The 20,693-nt window shown below is 39.6% G+C and overlaps 1 protein-coding gene across 1 annotated transcript in view; it reads left to right on the forward strand.

Moving 5' to 3' along the window:
- The window catches only part of DOCK2 (dedicator of cytokinesis 2), an 816,002-nt gene that overhangs the window by 425,254 nt on the left and 370,055 nt on the right, over window positions 1–20,693 (forward strand). Inside the window, exon 26 of the mRNA XM_063447503.1 lies at window positions 14,045–14,193. Coding sequence (XP_063303573.1) covers window positions 14,045–14,193 — 149 coding nt within the window. The remainder of the gene's footprint in view (window positions 1–14,044; window positions 14,194–20,693) is intronic.

The following is a 20,693-nucleotide window of genomic DNA, read 5'->3' on the forward strand; positions in this document are numbered from 1 at the left end:
CACCGACGCTCCGGTCACAGAAAAGAAATTATTTGCCATGTTACAAGACTTCAGGGTGTCCCTGCAATCGGACTTGAAAAAAGCTACAAATGATATTAAGAATGAGATAGCTGAGCTGGGGGAAAGAACGAACAATCTAGAAACGCGCACTGATGATCTATGTGCCGCGCACGACACCATGGCGGACACAATCCAATCCCTACTAGAGGAACAACAATTCCTTAAAAGCAAACTCGCAGACATGGAAGACCGCTCACGACGCAACAATATACGCTTCCGTGGCGTACCAGAATCAGTCACAAGGGACCAACTACCACAATTCCTCCTGTCCCTATACAAGGCACTGGTACCAAATATGGAGGACAATGAGTGGCTCATGGACCGCGCACACCGGCTACCGAAACCACAAAACCTGCGGCAAGACACGCCACGGGACGTGGTGGTGCGCTTTCATTATTACACGACAAAGGACTCTCTACTGCAAGCTGCAAGAAAGTTACCAAAATTGCCAGAACCATACGCCAATATCCAACTCTTTGCAGACCTGTCGGCCATGACGATGAACAGACGGAGAGAATTCATTACGGTCACAAAGACCTTAAGAAACAACGATATACAGTACCGATGGGGCTACCCAACTAAACTGCTAGTATGGAGAAACGCCAAATCACACATTATTAATGATCCGGAGGTGGGGATGCGATTGCTGAAAGAATGGGGACTGTTCCCGCTCCAAGACCAAGTAACTACGAGCTCAAACTCGACGAAAAGACCGCATGCAGAATGGCAGATGGCGGGCTCGCCACGTAAGCACAACTGAAACCCGATCCGGCCCCGACTGTACTAAAACTGGACTTTGTCATACATGTCAACTAAAGGACACTCTGCCTGTACAATGGCATCACGATAAGATCTGTGTACCGCATGGGTTTGTGAGTATGACATATGTGGAATGTTAAAACTATGTGAAATCTGAGTGTTACTCCTAAGGTTTACCAGATGAGTCCTAGGCCATAATTAATGTCCCGAACACAGTAGTGAACGTACAGAACGGGGCGAACCGCAGTCAACAAGGGTGAGAACAATAACGCTCATGACAGGCTGTTATTCACTCGGCCCGATTTTATATCGGTACGACCCCAGGATGAGTAGTGTGAGGAGGAACCGTTGCCCTCTCACACCTCACCCGCGTAGAGCGCCGACGCTCTTAATGGCGCTATATTTGTATTTATATTTGTATTGTTTGTATTTGTATTATAGTTACTCACTACCTACTCCCTTTTCCAGTCCCACTACTCTCTCTCCAAATCCCTTCGGCCCTGGTCTACCCCCACAATGCCCGCACCGAGGTGCAAATGCTACCATAACTCCCCCACGCCAGCCGGCGTTACAACACGATTATGGATGACTCCCTTGTAATATTCAACCTAAACGTTAAAGGCCTCAATAGCCCACACAAAAGAAGAATGGCATTGACAGAGATGTCCAAGTCTAAAGCGGCCATTGTTAGCTTACAGGAAACACACTTTTGTATCAAAAACCCACCTAAATTTTATACCAAGCAATACCCACAGGGCTATGATGCAATGTCCCCCACCAAGGCCAAAGGTGTCTCTATATATTTCCACAAAGATTGGGTGTTCACCCCTTCCAACCAATTTGCAAGTCGAGACGGGAGACTGCTGATACTAGTAGGCTCTCTAAATGGCCTACTGATAACGATCGCATCTATCTATGCACCTAATATTAAACAAAAATCCTTCCTCACTAAGGTTTTTCGCAAGGTTGACAGTATGAAAATGGGACACACAATTATATGTGGGGACTTCAATTGCGTTCCAGATCCTGAGGTAGATATACAAAGGGAAGACAATAAACCGCCCCAACTTCACTCAGTCTCTTTAGGCCAACACCTCAGGAAACTAATGCACGATCACGACTACTATGACGCTTGGAAAGGCCTTAATCCGAGAGATAGAGACTATACATACTACTCTACAGTCCACAAGACATACACGAGAATTGACCTCTGCTTATTAGACACTAAAACGCTACCCTTTGCCACCAAGGCTTCGATAGGCCCTATCACTTGGTCAGATCACGCCCCACATACAGTGACTATGCGCATTCCATACCCTAATAGGGGTAGAGGCACATGGCGACTGAACGACGGGCTACTGGACACACCGGTTCACCTCCAGCGGATTCAAAACAGAGTAGAGGAATATTTTAAGGCCCATGCAAACTGCCCAACATCCACAACTATGCAATGGCTGGCCCATAAGGCGGTCGTGAGGGGCGAATTGATCCAAATAGGAGCTAGGGCCAAGCGTACTCACAACACGTTACTATACAATACAGAACAGGACTTGGTCAAACTAGAGACCATCCACAAAGCAAACCCAAATAAAACCACACACAAGAAACTGTTAGTACTCCGTAAACAACTACATGACCTAAACCTAGCAAAGACAGAACGCCACCTACGCTTTTTGAAACAAACGCATTACACAATGGGAAACAAGGCGGGTCGACTGTTAGCAAGGAAAGCGAAACAGACGAAATTACAATCTAAAATTCCATACATAACCTCAGATACTGGGGATAAACTGTACAACCCCCAAGATATAGTGAACGAGCTAGCAAAATATTATGCTTCTCTATATCAACTAGAGTCCGACTCTACTACATACCAACCCACAGATGCTGAAATCACCAGCTTCCTAGAAAAAACACCATTAGCCAAACTAACACAGGAGCAATGCACTCATTTAGAAAGCCCCTTCACGCACGAGGAAGTAGAGACAGCGATCCTCTCTCTGCCCAAACATAAAGCCCCCGGTCCCGATGGTCTCTCCAACTATTATTATATAAAACTGGCTAAACAATTAAATGGACCCCTCACAACGCTGTTTAATCATATCAAAGATGTAGGGAATATGCCCAAAGAAATGCTGGAAGCCCACATTATAACTCTCCCCAAACCCAATAAACCTCCCACACAGTGCGCAAACCTACGCCCGATCTCCCTTTTAAATGCAGATACCAAGTTATACGCTAAGCTGCTAGCCTCTAGGCTCAAACAAATACTTCCGGACCTTGTCTCGGAAGAACAGGCTGGCTTTGTACAGGGCCGACAGGTAGGGGACAACACCAGACATTTTTTAAACCTAGTGGACTGGGCAAATGCCTCGAGACAAGCGGGACTTCTACTCGCGCTCGATGCCGAGAAGGCATTTGACCGTCTACACTGGAAATATATGCTGCTCACCCTTGCTAAATTGGGATTCCCCCCGACTTTTCGTTCTAGCATACTGGCTCTATATCAAAACCCCTCAGCCAAAGTGTTCAGCACTGGTTTCGTATCCAAACCTTTCGACATTCGTAACGGCACCCGCCAAGGTTGCCCGCTCTCCCCCTTAATTTTCATTTTATGCTTAGAACCATTGGTCAGATTCATTAAACAAGATCCATCCATTCATGGGTTGTGCACCCCAGGAGGGAGATGGAGCCTAGCACTGCAACCCTACAACTTCTCCATTCAATACCGCCCGGGCAGGTTTAACGGGAATGCCGATGGTCTGTCCAGACAAACAGAACTATTACCCTAACAAGGGACCGGACAGCCCCAAGTTGACCCGAAAAGGATCAATCCGGGTCTGCCGGAGTGTTCCACAAAAGGGGAGCAGTGTAACAGATCCTTCCAACTTAGTCTTTTGTTCGTTTCATGCCTCTGTTCGCCTGATTTCGTGCGAAGTCCGTATGTGAAATATAGGTGGCCGCCATTTCGGGACTTTACACGTGTTCGCGGCCATCTTGTGTACGAACAGCGGTGTTTGCCTGTAACCGCATGGAACTAAAAACGGATACGCAAACAGGCGAACACCGCTGAGTCCTCCAGACCTCCATAAGTTCGCACAGAAACTACCGAACACTCCACCATTCGGTAGTTACACTCAGTCATCTATGGGGATTTCAGCGAACCCCGCGATTCGGATGGATGACAAGATTTTCATACCGTTTTACCGTGCGAACAGAGACCGACCGCAAGGCCAAAACTCATGGAACTATTTTCGGCTAGTTGGTCTGTGCGGTCGGTCAAAACTTTGAAACTCCGTAACTCCCGAACCGTTCATCCAATCGGGCTGATTTTTGGACAGAGTGTTCCCCTAACGAAGATCTCTCAAGCGGTGCCGGATTTAAAGGTGTACCCCCTGTTTTTGGGGTACATCCAGAACTGGGGTAAAATATTGTATGTTCTAATTGTGTTATGTGGTTATCTGAGGGGAGGAGACGTGGGGGTGTTACCCTGTGCATAATTGGTTGTTTTTATCCTCCCCCTGGGAGTGTCCTGTGTGTACCCTTTTCTAATAAAAAGCAGGCTGGGTGTCCCAGTCCTCAGTTCATCTTGACCCTTCATAACGTAGCCTCGTCTCGTTCTTGAAAGGGGATTATTTGGGAAGGTTATTCTGTTCCTGTTGCAGCTGAACCTGATTCTCGCTCTGGATATCGTGGATGGGATTACAGCAGCCTACTTCTCCACAGCAGCTTGCAGGGAAAAAGGACGTCTTCAACGGCAGAAACCCTCTCTCTATCTGGGTAGCCGTTACAAATATAATAACATAATCCTTCTTGTGTGTTGTTATCCCTAATTCACTACCATTTAGGGTGTAAGTTGCTTGTGCATTATTTACTCCAAAGTCCGTAACTTTGTAATTTCCTAAATTAAATTTCATCTGCCATTTGATTGCCCGGTCCAAACATCTGTCTAAATCCCTCTGCAGCAAGGCAATATCCTGCTCACATTTTATTACTTTTCAGAGTTTTGTGTCATCTGCATACACTGAAACACGACTTTCAAAGCCTATTTCAAGATCATTTATAAATGTGTTAGATAAAAGCAGTTCAAGAACAGAACCCTGACGGACACCACTTACCAATTTTGTGCAGCACATAAATGTACCATTAATGTCATCTGTCTGTACGCTATCTTTAAGCCAATGTACTATCCCAAAACAAGAATTTTCATCTAGACCTATTTCTTTCAGTTTGAACACCAACCTATTGTGAGGAACCATATCAAATACCTTGGCAAAATCCAACTAGATCACATCCACTGCAACACTCTGATCTATACTTCTACTTACTTCTTTGTAGAATACTTTTAGGTTAGTTTGACATGACCTATGTTCCATAAAATCATGCTGATTATTGCTAATAACACTGCTCCTCCCAATTAATTTGTGTATAGTATCCCTTAATAACCCATCATATACTTTCTCAGCCACAGAAGTTAATATAACTTCCAGGCAAAGATTTTGAACACTTTTTGAATATAGGAACAGGAACCACGTGCAATAACAATTTTTCTGCAAGTTTTTTGCAGCAATCATTTGCTTATCTCTTACCATAGGATCCATACCATTAATATATACTGAGGAAAAATTGTTATTTAACACTGTTGTCTTTTTATAGTCTTTATTAACTATTATTTTTACAATTTATGTACTTAAAACATTTTTGGTGGTTGGTTTTGCTCTCTTTGGCTATCAATTCAAAATTTGCCGTTTAGCCACTCTAATTGCTTTTTTGCATGCATTATTGGCTTCCTTATATCTTATTTAGGATGCATCTGATTTGTCCAATTTAAATGCTCATTCTTATTTTGAATCTCTTGGTTTACTTTCCCAAACATTGGTTTCAATCTGTTTCTTTTATATTTATTATCCAATGGTACATACTGAGAAATGTACCTTTCTAATATTTGTTTGAAGATATTCTATTTATCCTCAGTGTTTTTATTTTCTAAAGAGTTTATGCCAGTCAATATGTGGTAAAGCTGCCCTAATCGTATTGAAATTGGCATCTTGGAAATTACATGTCTATTTATACCCCATGTGCTTTTGCTTTTTTGAGTTTATTTAAAAATACACCATATTGTGATCACTATTTTCCAAATGCTCCCCTACTTGAATGTTGGTAAAAACCTGATTCGTCTTGCTGAACTACTAGTCCCTCTATCTATTTATGTCCGGGTAATTATAATCTCCAATAATTAACGTGTTACCCAGCTTTCCCACTTTGTTCTTACAGCTGTTCTTCCTCATCAATATTAACATTGGGTGGTTTATAATACATCCTAACCAATAATTGATTTTCCTTCCTTTGCCCCAAGCAGATATCTACACAAAACATTTTCTTTTTCACATTCAACTTGATTAAGGCTTGGCTTTACCTCTTGGTGAAGATACTAGTGTACCCCTACTCTTGTCCTGTTTTTTTCTATACTTCCTAAACAATGTGTAACCACTCAGCCATGTGTCTTATTCAGCTTTGGGGTGATTGCCCAACAGACAGATAATCCATGTGTTTTCCAAAGTCCTAAACAGCCTGCCTTTCGCCATCAGCCCGAACAGGCTGCGAGTCCCCAAGCCGACTCAGCACTTCCATCACTTGCGCTGGCCAGGAAAACCGCATGCGACAAAAAGAAGAACAGAAAAACACCAAAACCAACAATAGCACACAATAACCACCAAAAAACTAGGGAGGGAGGGTGGGAAACTTCTTAAACCTTAGGCTTCTTCTTAACAAGAGGTAAGTATACTCCCCTCTGAGCCCCCTTCATCTTGTCCCCTTTTTGCAACATTGTATCCCCATTTTAACCCTCCCCTACTATGGGAAGTAATCATGCCTCCCCTTCCTTGTCAGTCCAGGGGAATCCTTTAGCACTTAGTCATGTTGTTGAGGTATTTTGAAACATCTTATTTTATCCATAGCATCAAATGTAATGCAAAGCCTGCTCTCCACTGCAAATGCAAACATGATGAAATAGGGAATCAATCACCTAGTAACCCAGTAGGGCCGGGAGTAGCCCATGACACTGATTGATGGGGCGGACAATGACATATCCACACCTCCTTATATAATTACTTAGAACCCCCAACTGCAACTCATGGGTGGGCACTTTGAGGGGGAACATTAGATCTCATCACATGATTGTTAGTAGAGCACCCACCGCTTTTAATGTTTGTTGACTGGGGTGGGGAAATTAAGTTTCCCTGTTCATTGTTAAATAATCTTTCACTTGCTACTAATGGGTGGGGGCTGCAGTCACTGCCAGCGGGCAAGGAATACTTCAAATTATCAATAGCATCCTGCTGGATGAATTTGGTTCTGAATTTAAATTAATATTGTTGCTTTGTGAATCTTCCTGTACTTTGTATAGGGATTGGATGCAAAAGCACTGATTTTAACCTGGACACCAAATACATTCGGGCAATTGCTGCAAATTATTTTTGGCCGACCACATTCCAACTGTATTTGGCTTTAATAAATATGAGAATTGCCATTGGATTTGGAATTTTGTATTTTTTACCCTATTTGTACTATCCAGACAAAATCCGATGTTTCATGGCATAAATGTACTTAATTTCCAAGTATGATGAATGCCATTCTTTCTCTCTATTTCTGCTTTTCATTATAGTAGTTTTTTAGCTTGCTTGGGGAGTTTTCTACGCCAGCATAACTAATTAGATATGGACAGCAGTAAATGCCATTTTTATATAGCCTTATGTCTTGTTAAATAGCTATTCAATTACATGTACAAACAATTCCACTGGTGGAAACCTGCTTGAGTCACTTCTAGAATCTCAAAGATTCCATGGAGGATACCACTAATCATAGGGTCTGATTAGAGACCCCTAATATTCACTAAAGTTAGAATTGCTGGGAATTTAAAGTGATTTTCTGGCAAAGGTAATTTTAAATGTAAGACCAAAAAAGACAAACAAAATGTATTCATTTTTCTAATTTGGCTATCTTTGGCCTAGATTTTTAAATGCACTTTGAACTCACTTTGAATTCCCAACAATTCTGGCTTTAGTAAGTAAGCCTGTAAGTGACGAAAATGTTTCTAAGAGCAGCTAACAATGAACCATAAAGTTAGAAATTCAGTTCCCAATGGAGTCACAATGATTTGATTTATTTGAGTGATTTTTTAATGTTATTCCTTGACTTCCATATATGAAAAAGTAATATTCAGGGCTAAAAAATAGCATTCTTGTGGTAAAACAACATTTTACTGCATTGACTGGATAACTGCATTGAAGAGAGGTCAATATTAAATTGCAATTCTCACTTCCTATTTAACTAGCATTTCAATAAGAAAGCACAGTCATAGCAGGATAAACGTACTTTTATTATATACATCTATAGAAAAAGCGTTTGGGTAGTATTTTGCCCACAGACATTTATTGAGAGAGCATATTTTAGCAGTATTATGTATATTCACAAATGTCCTTGTTATTGTATTTCACTTACTTACATTACATTGTCCCAAACATATACAAAACATGACAGAATGTTTGAAAGCTATTTAAACTTTTGTGGAGAGCGTGCAACCAATATTTCTACTTAAACCTCATAACATCATTCTTACATAGTTACATAGCTGAAAAGAGACATATGTCCATCAAGTGCCTTCCTTACATACTGCTGCTGATCCAAAAGAAGGCAAAAAACCCAGTCTGAAGCGTTTTGCAACAAACTAGGAAAACATTCCTTCTTGACCCCAAAATAGCAGTCAGGTGTCTCCTTGGATCAAGCAGCTATTAACCCACTAATTAGACATTATATCCCTGTATGTTATGTTTTTGCACATATTTATCAAATTGCAGTTTAAATATCTGTATAGACTCTGACAAAACCACCTCTTCAGGCAGAGAATTCCATATCCTTATTGCTCTTACTGTAAAAAAACCTTTTCTTTGCCTTAGATGAAATCTCCTTTCTTTCAGCCTAAATGTGTGATCTCGTGTCCTATGTATAGCCCTGTTTATGAATAGATTTCCAGATAATGGTTTGTACTGGCTCTGAATATATTTGTATAATGTTATCATATCCCCTCCCAGACAATATTTGTGTTTAAAATAATTTGAAAAACTCAAGAGATATTCAACGTTAAAGGCATCATATTGAAGGTTTACGTATTCACATCCATGCCAAGTTCATATATATATAAGTCAGAGACATATTAATTATTTCAGTAGATAAAAGTAAATTTGATCCTTTTCATCTGTCCATTTCTAAAAGCATGTTAAAATGTTATAAATATTGTATATAAACATGAATAACTGCAGGATTGTAAAGGAGTATGTGTCCAATGCCAACATATATTAAAACTTAAAGTTATGCTGAAAATATGAAATGAAATTCATAGAAATCTAAGAATATTTTGCATAACAAAATAGTAACACTATTTGTAACACAACTGGCAGAATTACCCTTTGCTTAGCCTTTCAGTACTGTTAGTTTTTTCTATTTTCTTTTCTTTTTTCTTTTCCATTATTTTCATATAAGGTTATATCTGCATTAGAATGTTGGATTTGTTTGAGATTTTGGCCAACCTACCAGAGCACAGTATAACACAGTGTTTCTAAACCTTTCACCTTTCACAAAGAAGTGCCCTTGCAGGTCTAAAAATAACTCTTAAGTGCCTGTGCTTCGAGAAGGTCATTTCCATTGATTTAAATTCAAAATAAAACACAGAAAAATCTGATACACACACACATTTACACACAAAGGACACTGTCACACACATATTTGAATACAGAGGAAACTGACACACACACCTACACACAGAGGACACACTCATTCACTGACATACATATGCGCAGTTGCACACAGAGGTCCTTGACACACACTGGACATTGATGACACACACTCACATTTAAACACAGAGGGCAGCTGGGGGATTCTCAGGCATGGGAATCATACTGAGACAAAGTAGTCCATACTTTGTCTCAGTATATCTTTTGACCTGGTTGGAATTTCAGTAAAAATCCAACACAGTCAATATGAGTAGTTTGTAAAGATTTCATCTTTATGAAATTCTAATTTTGCAGGGGGAAGGGGGCTGTGACTTTTCCACTTTAAATTATTTTGTAATCCACTTTGGGAGCCAAACCAAATTTGTAGTGGATTTCCATTTCATTTTCTTTATTATTCATAAAGTGCTAAAAAATTCCACAGCACTGCACAATGAGTGGACAAACAGACATGTATTTGTAACCAGACGAGTTGGACGCACAGAAACAGAGGGGTTGAAGGCCTGCTCAATGAGCTTACATGAGTGGGGTCTAGTGACACAAATGTTTAGGGTTGGGGTAGAAAAGTAGGTTGTTAGCATAGTATTCACTGAGGGCGTAGTTTTTTGTATTTTATATTTTTTATGTCAGTTGCAGGAGAGGAATCAGTGTGCGGGGAGGAAAAGCTATTAACAGTATGTAGAGATTTGTAAGCAAGTATCACAACCTTAACCCCTTAAGGACACAATGCATGTGTGACATGTCATGAGTCCCTTTTATTCCCAAAGTTTCGTCCTTAAGGGGTTAAATTGAGCCCTATATCTTACGAGAATCCAATGTAGGGACTGACAGAAGGGGAGGCATGGGAGATGCTGGCTGACAGGAAGATGAGCCTTGCTGCCACATTCATTATAGAGTGTAATGGGGCAAGTTGGGAATAAAGACCAGCGATGCGGATTGCAGCAGTCAAGGCGGGAGGATAGCTACACGAATGAATGCACGCTATGTTTTTGAAATGGAAGCAGCATGATTTGCAGATTGACCAGACATAAGGGGCAAAGGAGAGGTTGGAGTCAAAGAAAATACCTAGGCAGCGAGTCTGTGAGGTAGAGCTGATGGTAGCGCCTTTGACTTAGAGGGAGACAGACACGGGAGTAGCAACACATAAGGGAGAAAAGACCAGAAGTTCTGTTTAGGACAGGTTAAGTTTAAGGAAGTAAGCAGCCATGTAGTTTGAAATAGCAGTGAGGCAGTCAGAAACACGAGTCAAGAGTGGTGACAAGAGATAAGGAGAGGACAGATAGATGTGCGTGTAATCCACATAGAAATTATATTGGAAACCAAAGGAGATAATGAGTTTACAAAGGAAGGCAGTATAGATCAGGAACACTAGGGGACCAAGGACTGAATAGTTACAATGAGTTTTTGCTTCAATTAGATCATAGTGTTTAGGATACTTTGCTCAGAGTCATTTCGTCAGACTTATGAGCGCGGAATCCAGCCTGCTAAAAAGCAGTGAGTTGGATTCAAGGAAGTCTGTCAATCTCGCAAACACAACTCTCTCAAGGATCTTGGATGCAAACAGCAGTAGCAAGTTAGGGTGGTTGCTGGATGAAGAGTTAGAGTCAAGGTTGGGCTTTTTCAGAATCTGAGTTGTTTGCATGTTTGAAGGGTAAGGAAATATGCCAGAAGAGAGGAAGAGATATTGGTGAGAACCAGAGCAAGAGAAGGAGACAGAGTGCAGATGCGATACAAGGGAATGGGATTGAGAGATTTAGTGGTGGAGTGGGAGAACCATAACAGAGCTGCTGTAGCGGGTGCAAAAGAGCATAGAAGAGCAGAGGGAGTGGGGTTGGGTTAACTATTGGTACGGAAAGGAGAAAGATGAGAGATCTCTTCCCTGATTCTAGACATCTTTTCAGTGAAGTGAGTTGCAAAGTTTGTGGTGGTCAAGTTAATAGGAGGAGGAGGAGCAACGGGGCTAAAAAGTGTTCACAGCAGAGCATTCTTATGAGGGTATTAAAGTAGTTTTCTTTTGCAGAAGAAAGAGCCAAACTGTAGGAGCGCAACATTAATTTATTGAGGATTAATTTAGATGCAGAGTGAGACTTGCTTCTGCAGCGGTCAGCAGTTTTGAAACATTTTTTGAGAAATCGGGTCAGCTTGGTGTGCCAAGGATGTAATTTAGGGGGCTTGCTGTGTTTAAATGTAAGAACTGCCATGATGTCTAGTTGAGAGAAGATGGTGGAGTTGTAGAGGGAGCTTGCAGAGTTAGGGCAGGTCAGGTTTGAGATGGGTAATAGGAGAGTTTGCAGGTTGGTGGTGAATTGCTGCAGGTTAAGACAGGGCAGATTTCTGTGAGATTGATGTGCCATGGGTGGTGTAATTTTGGTACAAGGTATGCCGATATCAAATGTCAGCAGATGACGGTCAGATAAAGGGAATGGAACATTGGAGAGATTAGAGGTTGTACAGAGATTGGTAAATATGAGATAAAGAATGTTTTCCTCTGTATGAGTTGCTACATTAGATGATTGCAACTTGATCCATATTCTCAGCTACATGGTTAACATATTGACTCCACAAAATATACTGATTTTTTTGACGATGTAGTAAATTTATTTATTCATTATTGAAGATAGGTTCTTTTTCCATTATTTTTCACCACTTATATATTTTTTTTGCTTATTATTTTAATATACTAATAAACATTAAGTTTTATTTTTATTTTCATCTATTTTGCTCACTACAAATGGGTTGCTTTTTTTCTTCATGAAAGTTATGCTGGAACTTTATTTAGTTCCACTTTACTTTTGTGAGCGGTCTTCATTCTTGTTTACTTGGGTTCCCCCCCTCCCCAACCCCCCCAGTAATTTAGAAACCTTTCTATCTTTCTACAATCTGTGTGAATTTATAGCTGTGTATGTGTACTTGTGTGTCCATGTGTATGTGTACCTGCATGTGTGTGTGTTTCTGAGCCTGTGTATATATATGTGTCAGTATCTGTACGTGTGTATCTATGCGTGTGGCAATGCATTTATCCCAGCATTCCAATGCCAACACTGCACACAAATACACTCCTGCTTTCCAACAACATTGCACAACAAATACAACACTGAATGTATGTCTGTGTCCCTGTGTGTATCTCAGTGTTTGTGTAAGTGTGCATCTGTGTGTATGTGGCAATGCATACATCCCATCATTCCAACGCCAATACCGCACACAAATACACCTGCATGTGTACCTGTGTGCCTGTGTATCCGAGTGTGCACATATTTGTGTCAGTGTGCATCTCTGTGGGTGGATGTGCCAGTGTGTGTATCTGTGTGTCAAAGTGTGTATCTGTGTGTGTTTGTGTTAGTGTGTGTATCTGTGTGTCAAGGTGTGTGCATGTATCAGAATGTGTTTATGTGTGTATCTGCGTGTCAATGTGTATGTATATCTGTGTTAGTATGTATGTGCATACATCCAGGCATGTACACCTGCATTTAACCCCTTAAGGACACATGCCATGTGTGACATGTCATGATTCCCTTTTATTCCAGAAGTTTGGTCCTTAAGGGGTTAAAGGACAACACTACATCCAAACACACCCTTGCATGCAATTACAAACGTTACAGACAAACACACCCTTTTATTAAAATGCTAAAATAAACACCAACTCTACACATAAAAGCACACCTGCATTTAACCCCTTAAGGACCAAACTTCTGGAATAAAAGGGGATCATGACATGTCACACATGTCGTGTCCTTAAGGGGTTAAAAGCCAACACTACATACAAACACTACACACAAGTACACCAATGCATTCCAATAGTAACAGTCCATACAAATAAACCCCTACATGCACACACATACTCTATACAAAAAAAGGCTTAGTTTAAATTCACAAACACTACTCACAAATACAACCCTACAAGAATGGCCAAATGGTAGATCCCCATCTGGCATAGCATTGTGGGAGTTGTACAACTAATGGTTATCTCTCTTTTCTCCACTCTTGCACTAGAGGGGAGACCCAAAAAGAATTCTTGCACTAGACCCTCTCTATATTCGTTCCATCACTAGGTTGGGGGTGGAGGCTGTGATTACATGCCAGGGAGCTGGGGGTTGGGAGTGGTGGTGGGGGAGAGGGCAGGTCCAGGGTGCCCAAGCAAGTGCTTGCCCAGGGTCCAATTGATATTAAAGAAGGCCCTGCTTGGAACAGACTGCTATTTTGCTAGGAAAATGAGTATTAGGGATTCTGTTACTTTTCTCCCTTTTTATTTTATCTGTTTGTTGGTGTGTTTAAAATGTATTTGTAACCTGTTTTTTATATATATGCACTGTAACTAATTTTGTTCATAATAAATGTTCCTTCATAAGTAATTGGGACATAAAATGCATTTTATTTAATTCCATCAAGTGTTCAAGTGCAGTTAAAATGTAATTAATCAATCATCTTGATTTTATTTGTAGAATGTCGTGACATTTTGCTACACATGATAACCAAAGAGCTGAAAGGATGGTTAGAATATGGAAGACCAGAATTATCTCAAATAAAAGAGAAGAAATATTGTGTGGATTTACTTAACAGCATTCTTGAAGTGCTTAGCAATCAAGATGTGGTAAGTGTAACATATGATTAGAATACTTTTATTCACTATAATGAACCATTCTCAATGACCTTACATAATGGCAAAGTAAAATACACTTTGCCCTAGCAGAAGAGATCTTCTATGTTATACTTTTGACATTAGAGTGCATGATACTTCACGTGCTTTGTCAGTGGTTTGTGAGAAACTCCAGCAAAACCAGACAGTTTTTGGATGTGTATTTTAAGGAAACTAAAAGGATATTCAGTCGCAAATCTTTAGTTCTGCAGCATTTAACTTGTTTAATCTTAAAGTATTATCAGCTGTTCACATGAAATGGTAAATGTTTGAATATTAAGCAGGGAATGTTGAAATACCTAATCTATTTGTCTTACCATAATCATGTCTGGGGAAATTCTGTGTGAGCTGCCCCTGAAAACTTTTCAAAATGCTAAATACTTGCTTGGTAGGCCTGTGTCATAAAGGAACACTATGGTCACCCAAAGGGCCGGTGCTGGACTACTTTGCACCCTAGGCAAGTAAGCTACTCGCACCCTCACCCCCAGAGAAAAAAAACAAAAAATTGACACCCTTTGTGCTCTTTATCCCTTGTGTGTTCTTTTCTCCTCCAACCCCTTTGTGTGTTTCCTTTTTTCCTCTTACCGATCCCCCCTTTTTGTATCTTTTTCCCCGCCATTTTTTGTGTCTCTTCTTCCAGCCTCTTTGTGTCTCTTATTCTCCCCAATTCCCATTGTGTGTCTCTTTCTCTTCCCCAGTGAGACCTAGGTGGCTGCCTAGTTTGCCCCGTGATAGCTTTCTCCCTGATTGCACAGGCCACTTTGCAGAAGTTGCAATGTTTTCCTTAAAGGGTTAATACCACTTCCAGTTGCAGTTAAACTTAGTTAGGTGACACTGTATGTCCCATAGGAAAGCATTAATTCACTGCTTTCCTATAGAGAAGCTTGGATGCACTTAAAGTGTGCGCCACAAAGAACGGTAAGTAAAAGCTTTTTTAAAAATATTTTTTTATTTTAATTTTTTTATTCATGGCATAATTTATTTGGATTTTTAGTTGGCTTTTTTGGGGGGCTCAAGAAAAAAGAAGGGTAATAGGCGCTCACTATAGTAACCAGGCAGCAGTATACAGGACAAGGATTCCCCAACCTTGTGAGTGAAATAGCAAAAAGAGAGAGGGCGTATACCGCGCTTATAGTATTAAAAATAAAATATACAAAAATACATACATATGTTCTTGGATATTCCAATTAATCGTGACCTCAAAGGGAAATAGAAATAAAAAAATAATAGCGCAATACAGCAAATATTGTTTAAGAAATAAATGATAGGAAACTAAGTACAGTCCACTCACATGAAGTAGAGCTATAACAGAGCTCTACTGTAAGGCGCTTGGACGGTACAATCCCCGTCTTGGGATTTGTGGTGGTTGCCGCAGATGTATTCAAAGGTGCCAAGTGTATAGTTGGTATAAAAAGAAAAAATAGCAGCAATATGGTGAAGTAAGTCCAAGTGGTAAAATAAAATAGTAAAAAGTAATGTACTTACACTTTCCAGAGCATGTAACCTGCTAGAGGCAAGCAATGGCATGTCCACCTCCCCATTTTATAATTAATGAAGAGGAGGGGACAATAGGACCAAACCCCTTTGTTATAAATATTAGGGCCCCTACCTGCTGACATGGGTGGGGGCCAAACAAGGGGACAAAAGCTTTTTTGATTTAAACATTTTTTTTTTAATAAATATTATTGCCCCCAACCACCAGCGTGGGGGCCAGGGGAGTGGATAATAGGTACCATCCTGTTTTACTGCTCATGATTTGGGGCCAGGGGAGGAGACAATAGGTTCATGACTCCCACCATCCATAAAATCTAATCAGAAATTATAAAATCAGTATAGAATATAAATAACCTGGAACATTTTCAATTCCTCTTGAAGGGTCCAATTTAACAGTGTGTTGCTGGACCTTTGCACAATGCAGGAATCCTCAGATGGATTTGTGTTTTTCTTAGTTGCATACCTATCTACATCCATGATTTTTGGTACATTCACTATTTTTAAGGTGAAGACTGTACCATTCTGCTCAGGATCACTCCCTTATGCTTCATAATAAAATAAGTGGGGAATCTTCCAACATCCTTAGTTATAAATATGTACTCGTTATTGTAGCCTTCATAATCCAATTTCACTGTAATTTACTGAGACTGGAACCCCAGACACTCATGGTTAGGTCTTCAGTTTTCCTATGTATGTCTGTAATAGATGGCTACCATGCAAGGTAACAAGTCATCTTTGGAGAAATCCTCAAGGTCTTTTTTGAAAAATCAAACATAATACAACAACAGATATACTTAGAAATGTATTTATGAATAAAGAAAAGCACAAAAAGAACTTATCTGCAAAGGTTTCTCTCTGCAGTGTATATTTAGCAAAAAGAAAGGTTAGCCTTGCAGTTCTGCTTTTATATTATTACAGCACTGTGGGACATAGCTACCACTGCTGATACCTATGAATTGAATTTCTTTTTAAAATTATGAACAAGTATTGTTTCCTGTGCTGTTATTCTGACACCTCTTAATGAACATTGGTTTCAATTTAAAATATGACTGTCAATTCTCAACCAGGCAAATTTAACAAATTAAATTATTTACCATCTGAATGATTAGTACACTTTTGAGGTGTGCTAAATTTTCATTATTTTCATTATTTTTACATTAAAAAAATTAGTTAGAAACAAACATAATGTAAATCATCTCTTAGGGAAGAAACTATTCCAGCTGAGGAAGCCTTTTGGTGAAACGTGTCCTGGAGGAACAGTGAGCTAATAGACTTTTGGACTTTATGCCGAATAAGTGATTATTTTAAAAGTTATTTTGAAAGTTTTATACTGTTATTAAAAAGTTTTTTTATATAGTAATAAAATATATCTTTTATACACTTACGGCATTTTATAAATTTTGTAATTGTTCTATATCTATCAGTTTCACAATAGCGCTTCACCGATATTCCCTTTCTTTCCTAAGACTTTTGTTTAAAAGATAACCACGGTGATATAGCAGCTACTTTAACTTGGTGCACACTGTGATTATAATATATCTATCATTCAAATAGCGCTAATACTTTCCCATTTTTAAATCATCTCTTGCCTAGATAGTCAAAAGTACATTTTTTTTTCTGTGTATGTCTATATATCATTTAATTTTCCCTTTATATTTAGCAGCCAGACACAGAGAAGATGGAGTACTCACAGATATTGACTGAAAGTTTTCTGAAGCATTTTGATTGATGCAAAAGAACATCAGACTTCAGAAAATTGCTATTCAAGACTTGTGAATATTCATTCTTCACTATTCTCTCTCTGCTCTCCACTGTCTGTCATTTGTATATATCAGGGGCAGGCATCCTCTTGCACTCCTGATGGTGTGGATTACATCTCTCTTGATGCTTTGCCAGCATTATGGCTATAAGAGCATTATGGGAGATGTAATCCACAGCATCTGGAGTACGGAAGGATGCCTACCCCTGGTATGAATGAAAGAGAGGGAGATAGATAATGCCTGTGAGGGCTCATAGAGACAGGATACTCAACACCCACAGCTTCCTGCAATTACATTAACTATCCATAACACAGTGGCCCGTGCATATTTTTATATTACATGATTTTAAGAGTAAAAATGTAATATAAATTCAAAATATTATTTTATTGTTTTTTTTGTTTTTTATTGCTCCAGTGACACTGGAGGGCCAGTGATTTGCTGTTACCCCAAATTTCTGCTACCATGGAATACAACTCTCAACACCATTCCTTCCTTCCTTCCTTCCTCCCCTTTACTGGATGTATGTAACATCAAAACCCTCAAGGTGTCCTTCATATAAAATATAAAAAAAAAAAAACACTTTATGCACATTCACTAAAAATGATCTGCATAAATCAAATTGTTATGCTCAGCTGCAAACACATACAGTTAGATTTGGCTACTGACACATTTTGGCTCTGTGTACCCCCACAATGGATCTGAAATGAAACAAATAAGATACAATTGAAGTACAGACTTCCAACTTTAATGCAACGGGTTGAACAAAAAAAATATCACATGAAATGCTTAGGCATTGCATCCATTTTCATATATTGTCCCGTTTCAGGAGCTTAAAGGTAATTGAACAAATTAACACAATCTTAAATAGAATTATTTTTTTTTTTTATATTTTGGCGAGAATCCTTTGCAGGCAATGATGACTCTTGATGTCTGGAACGCACAGACATCACCAAACGCTGGGTTTCCTCCTTTGTGATGCATCACCGGACATTTACTGCAGTTGTCTTCAGTTCTTGTTCATTTGTGGGTCTTTCTGCCTTAACTTTGTCCTCATGAAGTGTAAGAATATTACACTTCTTTGTCTTACAAAGACTGGATTGCTTTTGCAGTAAGTTTTGGGTCATAGTCCATCTGTAAAGTGAAGTTCTGTCCAATCTACTTTGATGAATTTGGATGAATCTGAGCAGGGAATATATCCCTTTACACTTCAGAATCCACCCGGCTGCTTCTGTCTTCTGTCACATCATCAATAAACATTAGTAACCCAGTACCATTGGAAGCCATGCATGCCCATGTCATCACACTGCCTCCACCATATATTATGGTGTGTTATGCTACGGATCAAGAGCCGTTCCAAGCCTTCTCCATACTCCTTTCTTCCCTTGATTCTGATACAGGTTTATCTGATTTCATCTGTCCAAAAAATGCTGTTCCAGTATTGAGCTGGCTTTTTTTTTTAAGATTTTTTTTTTAGTCTAATCTGGCCTTTCAATTCTTGAGGCTTATAAATTATTCACACCTTGTGCTGAGCACTCTGTATTTGCTTTTACTTTATGGAAGACTTTGATAATGATATGCCTACCTGCTGGAGAGTGTTCTTCTCTTGGTTGGATGTTCTGAAGGTTTTTTGTTTTGTTTTGTTTTTTACCATGTAGATGAGCCTACGATCATCCATCACTGTTGTTGTTCATAGACATCCAGGCTTTTTTTGTGTTGCAGAGCTCACCAGCGAATTTTTTTTTTTTTGTAGAATGTACCAAACTGTCAATTTGGCCACTCCTAATATTCGTGCTATCTCTCTGATGGGTTGCTTTTGTTTTGTAGCCTAAGGATGGCCTATTTCACTCTCATTGACAGCTCCTTTGACTGCATGTTGTGAGTTCACAGCAACAGCTTCCAAATGTGCCTGCCACATCTGATTTCATCTCCAGACCTTTTTGATAAATTGATGAAGAAATAATGAAGGAATAGCCCACATCTGTCCACTTTTGGTCCTTTGAAAAATAGAGGGTTACAATAGCTATAATTCTGAAACCATTCCTCCAGTTTGAATGGGAATACCCTCAAATTAAAGCTGAGAGACTGCACTTTAACCCCTTAAGGACACATGACGTGTGTGACACGTCATGATTCCCTTTTATTCCAAAAGTTTGGTCCTTAAGGGGTTAAGCTAATATTCCTTATTTAAATGTAACTTGAATTTATTTAGGTAAACAGCCAAAATTACAAAACTTGTGTCAGTGTCCAAATATTTATGGACTTAACTGTACATTTACCATCAGGTGTATTTTCCTGTAACTGTGAAGCATAGGAAAAACTAAATATGTTACAAAATAAATGCCAACGTACAGTGTACTGTGAATGTCCATCAAGTGGTTGAAACTATTGTCCTGAACTTTAGTGAGTCATAATGATTTATTGCCTTTTTTTAAAAAAAACATTAGAACATTATGCTTTTAAATTCATTAAGCGCAACTGACAACACATTTGATTAAGTATAATACAGTCTCCCTAAGAAAGCAAATTGTAATGGTTCTATAATTTATAGTAGACTATTAGGATTTATAAATCCATGAAATAATTTTAGATAAGTTCTGCTATTTTCATGTTATATTAAAGTGCACTTGCTTCCTAAAAAAATAATAAAATCAATTGATAATGAAAATTAGCATTTAAAAAAATATATATTTTCTTTTTATTTTGTTATAACATAATGACATACATAGTCAAGTAGTGCATAAAGATGAACATATTGTACATTACTGGTATTCACAGAGAATGAACTAATGTATTCTGCAGTAGAGCAAGCATGGTGGGGTAAACATGACAATACCGTGTATAAGCCAGGCATAGGCAACCTTCGGCCCTCCAGATGTTTTGGACTACACCTCCCATGATAATTTACCAGCATTATGAGTGTAAGACCATTATGGGGGATGTAGTCCACAACATCTGGAGTGCTGAAGGATGCCTATCCCTGCTCTAAGCCATTAAAGTGGGCCCCTCAATATAATCAGGGCCGGCGCGTCCATAAGGCGGCACAGGCGGCCGCCTTAGGGCGCACCGGCTCTGGGGGCGCCAGATTTCAGTGACCGGCAGGAGGGAAGCGCTCCCTCCTGCCAGGTCACCTTCTGGACCCCCGACGGGCGGCAGCATTCTAATGAGAGGCGGCGAGGGAGCTCTAACCTGTCTGCTCTGCTC

This window comes from Pelobates fuscus, chromosome 3 (assembly GCF_036172605.1).
Source record: "Pelobates fuscus isolate aPelFus1 chromosome 3, aPelFus1.pri, whole genome shotgun sequence".
Lineage (NCBI taxonomy): Eukaryota > Metazoa > Chordata > Amphibia > Anura > Pelobatidae > Pelobates > Pelobates fuscus.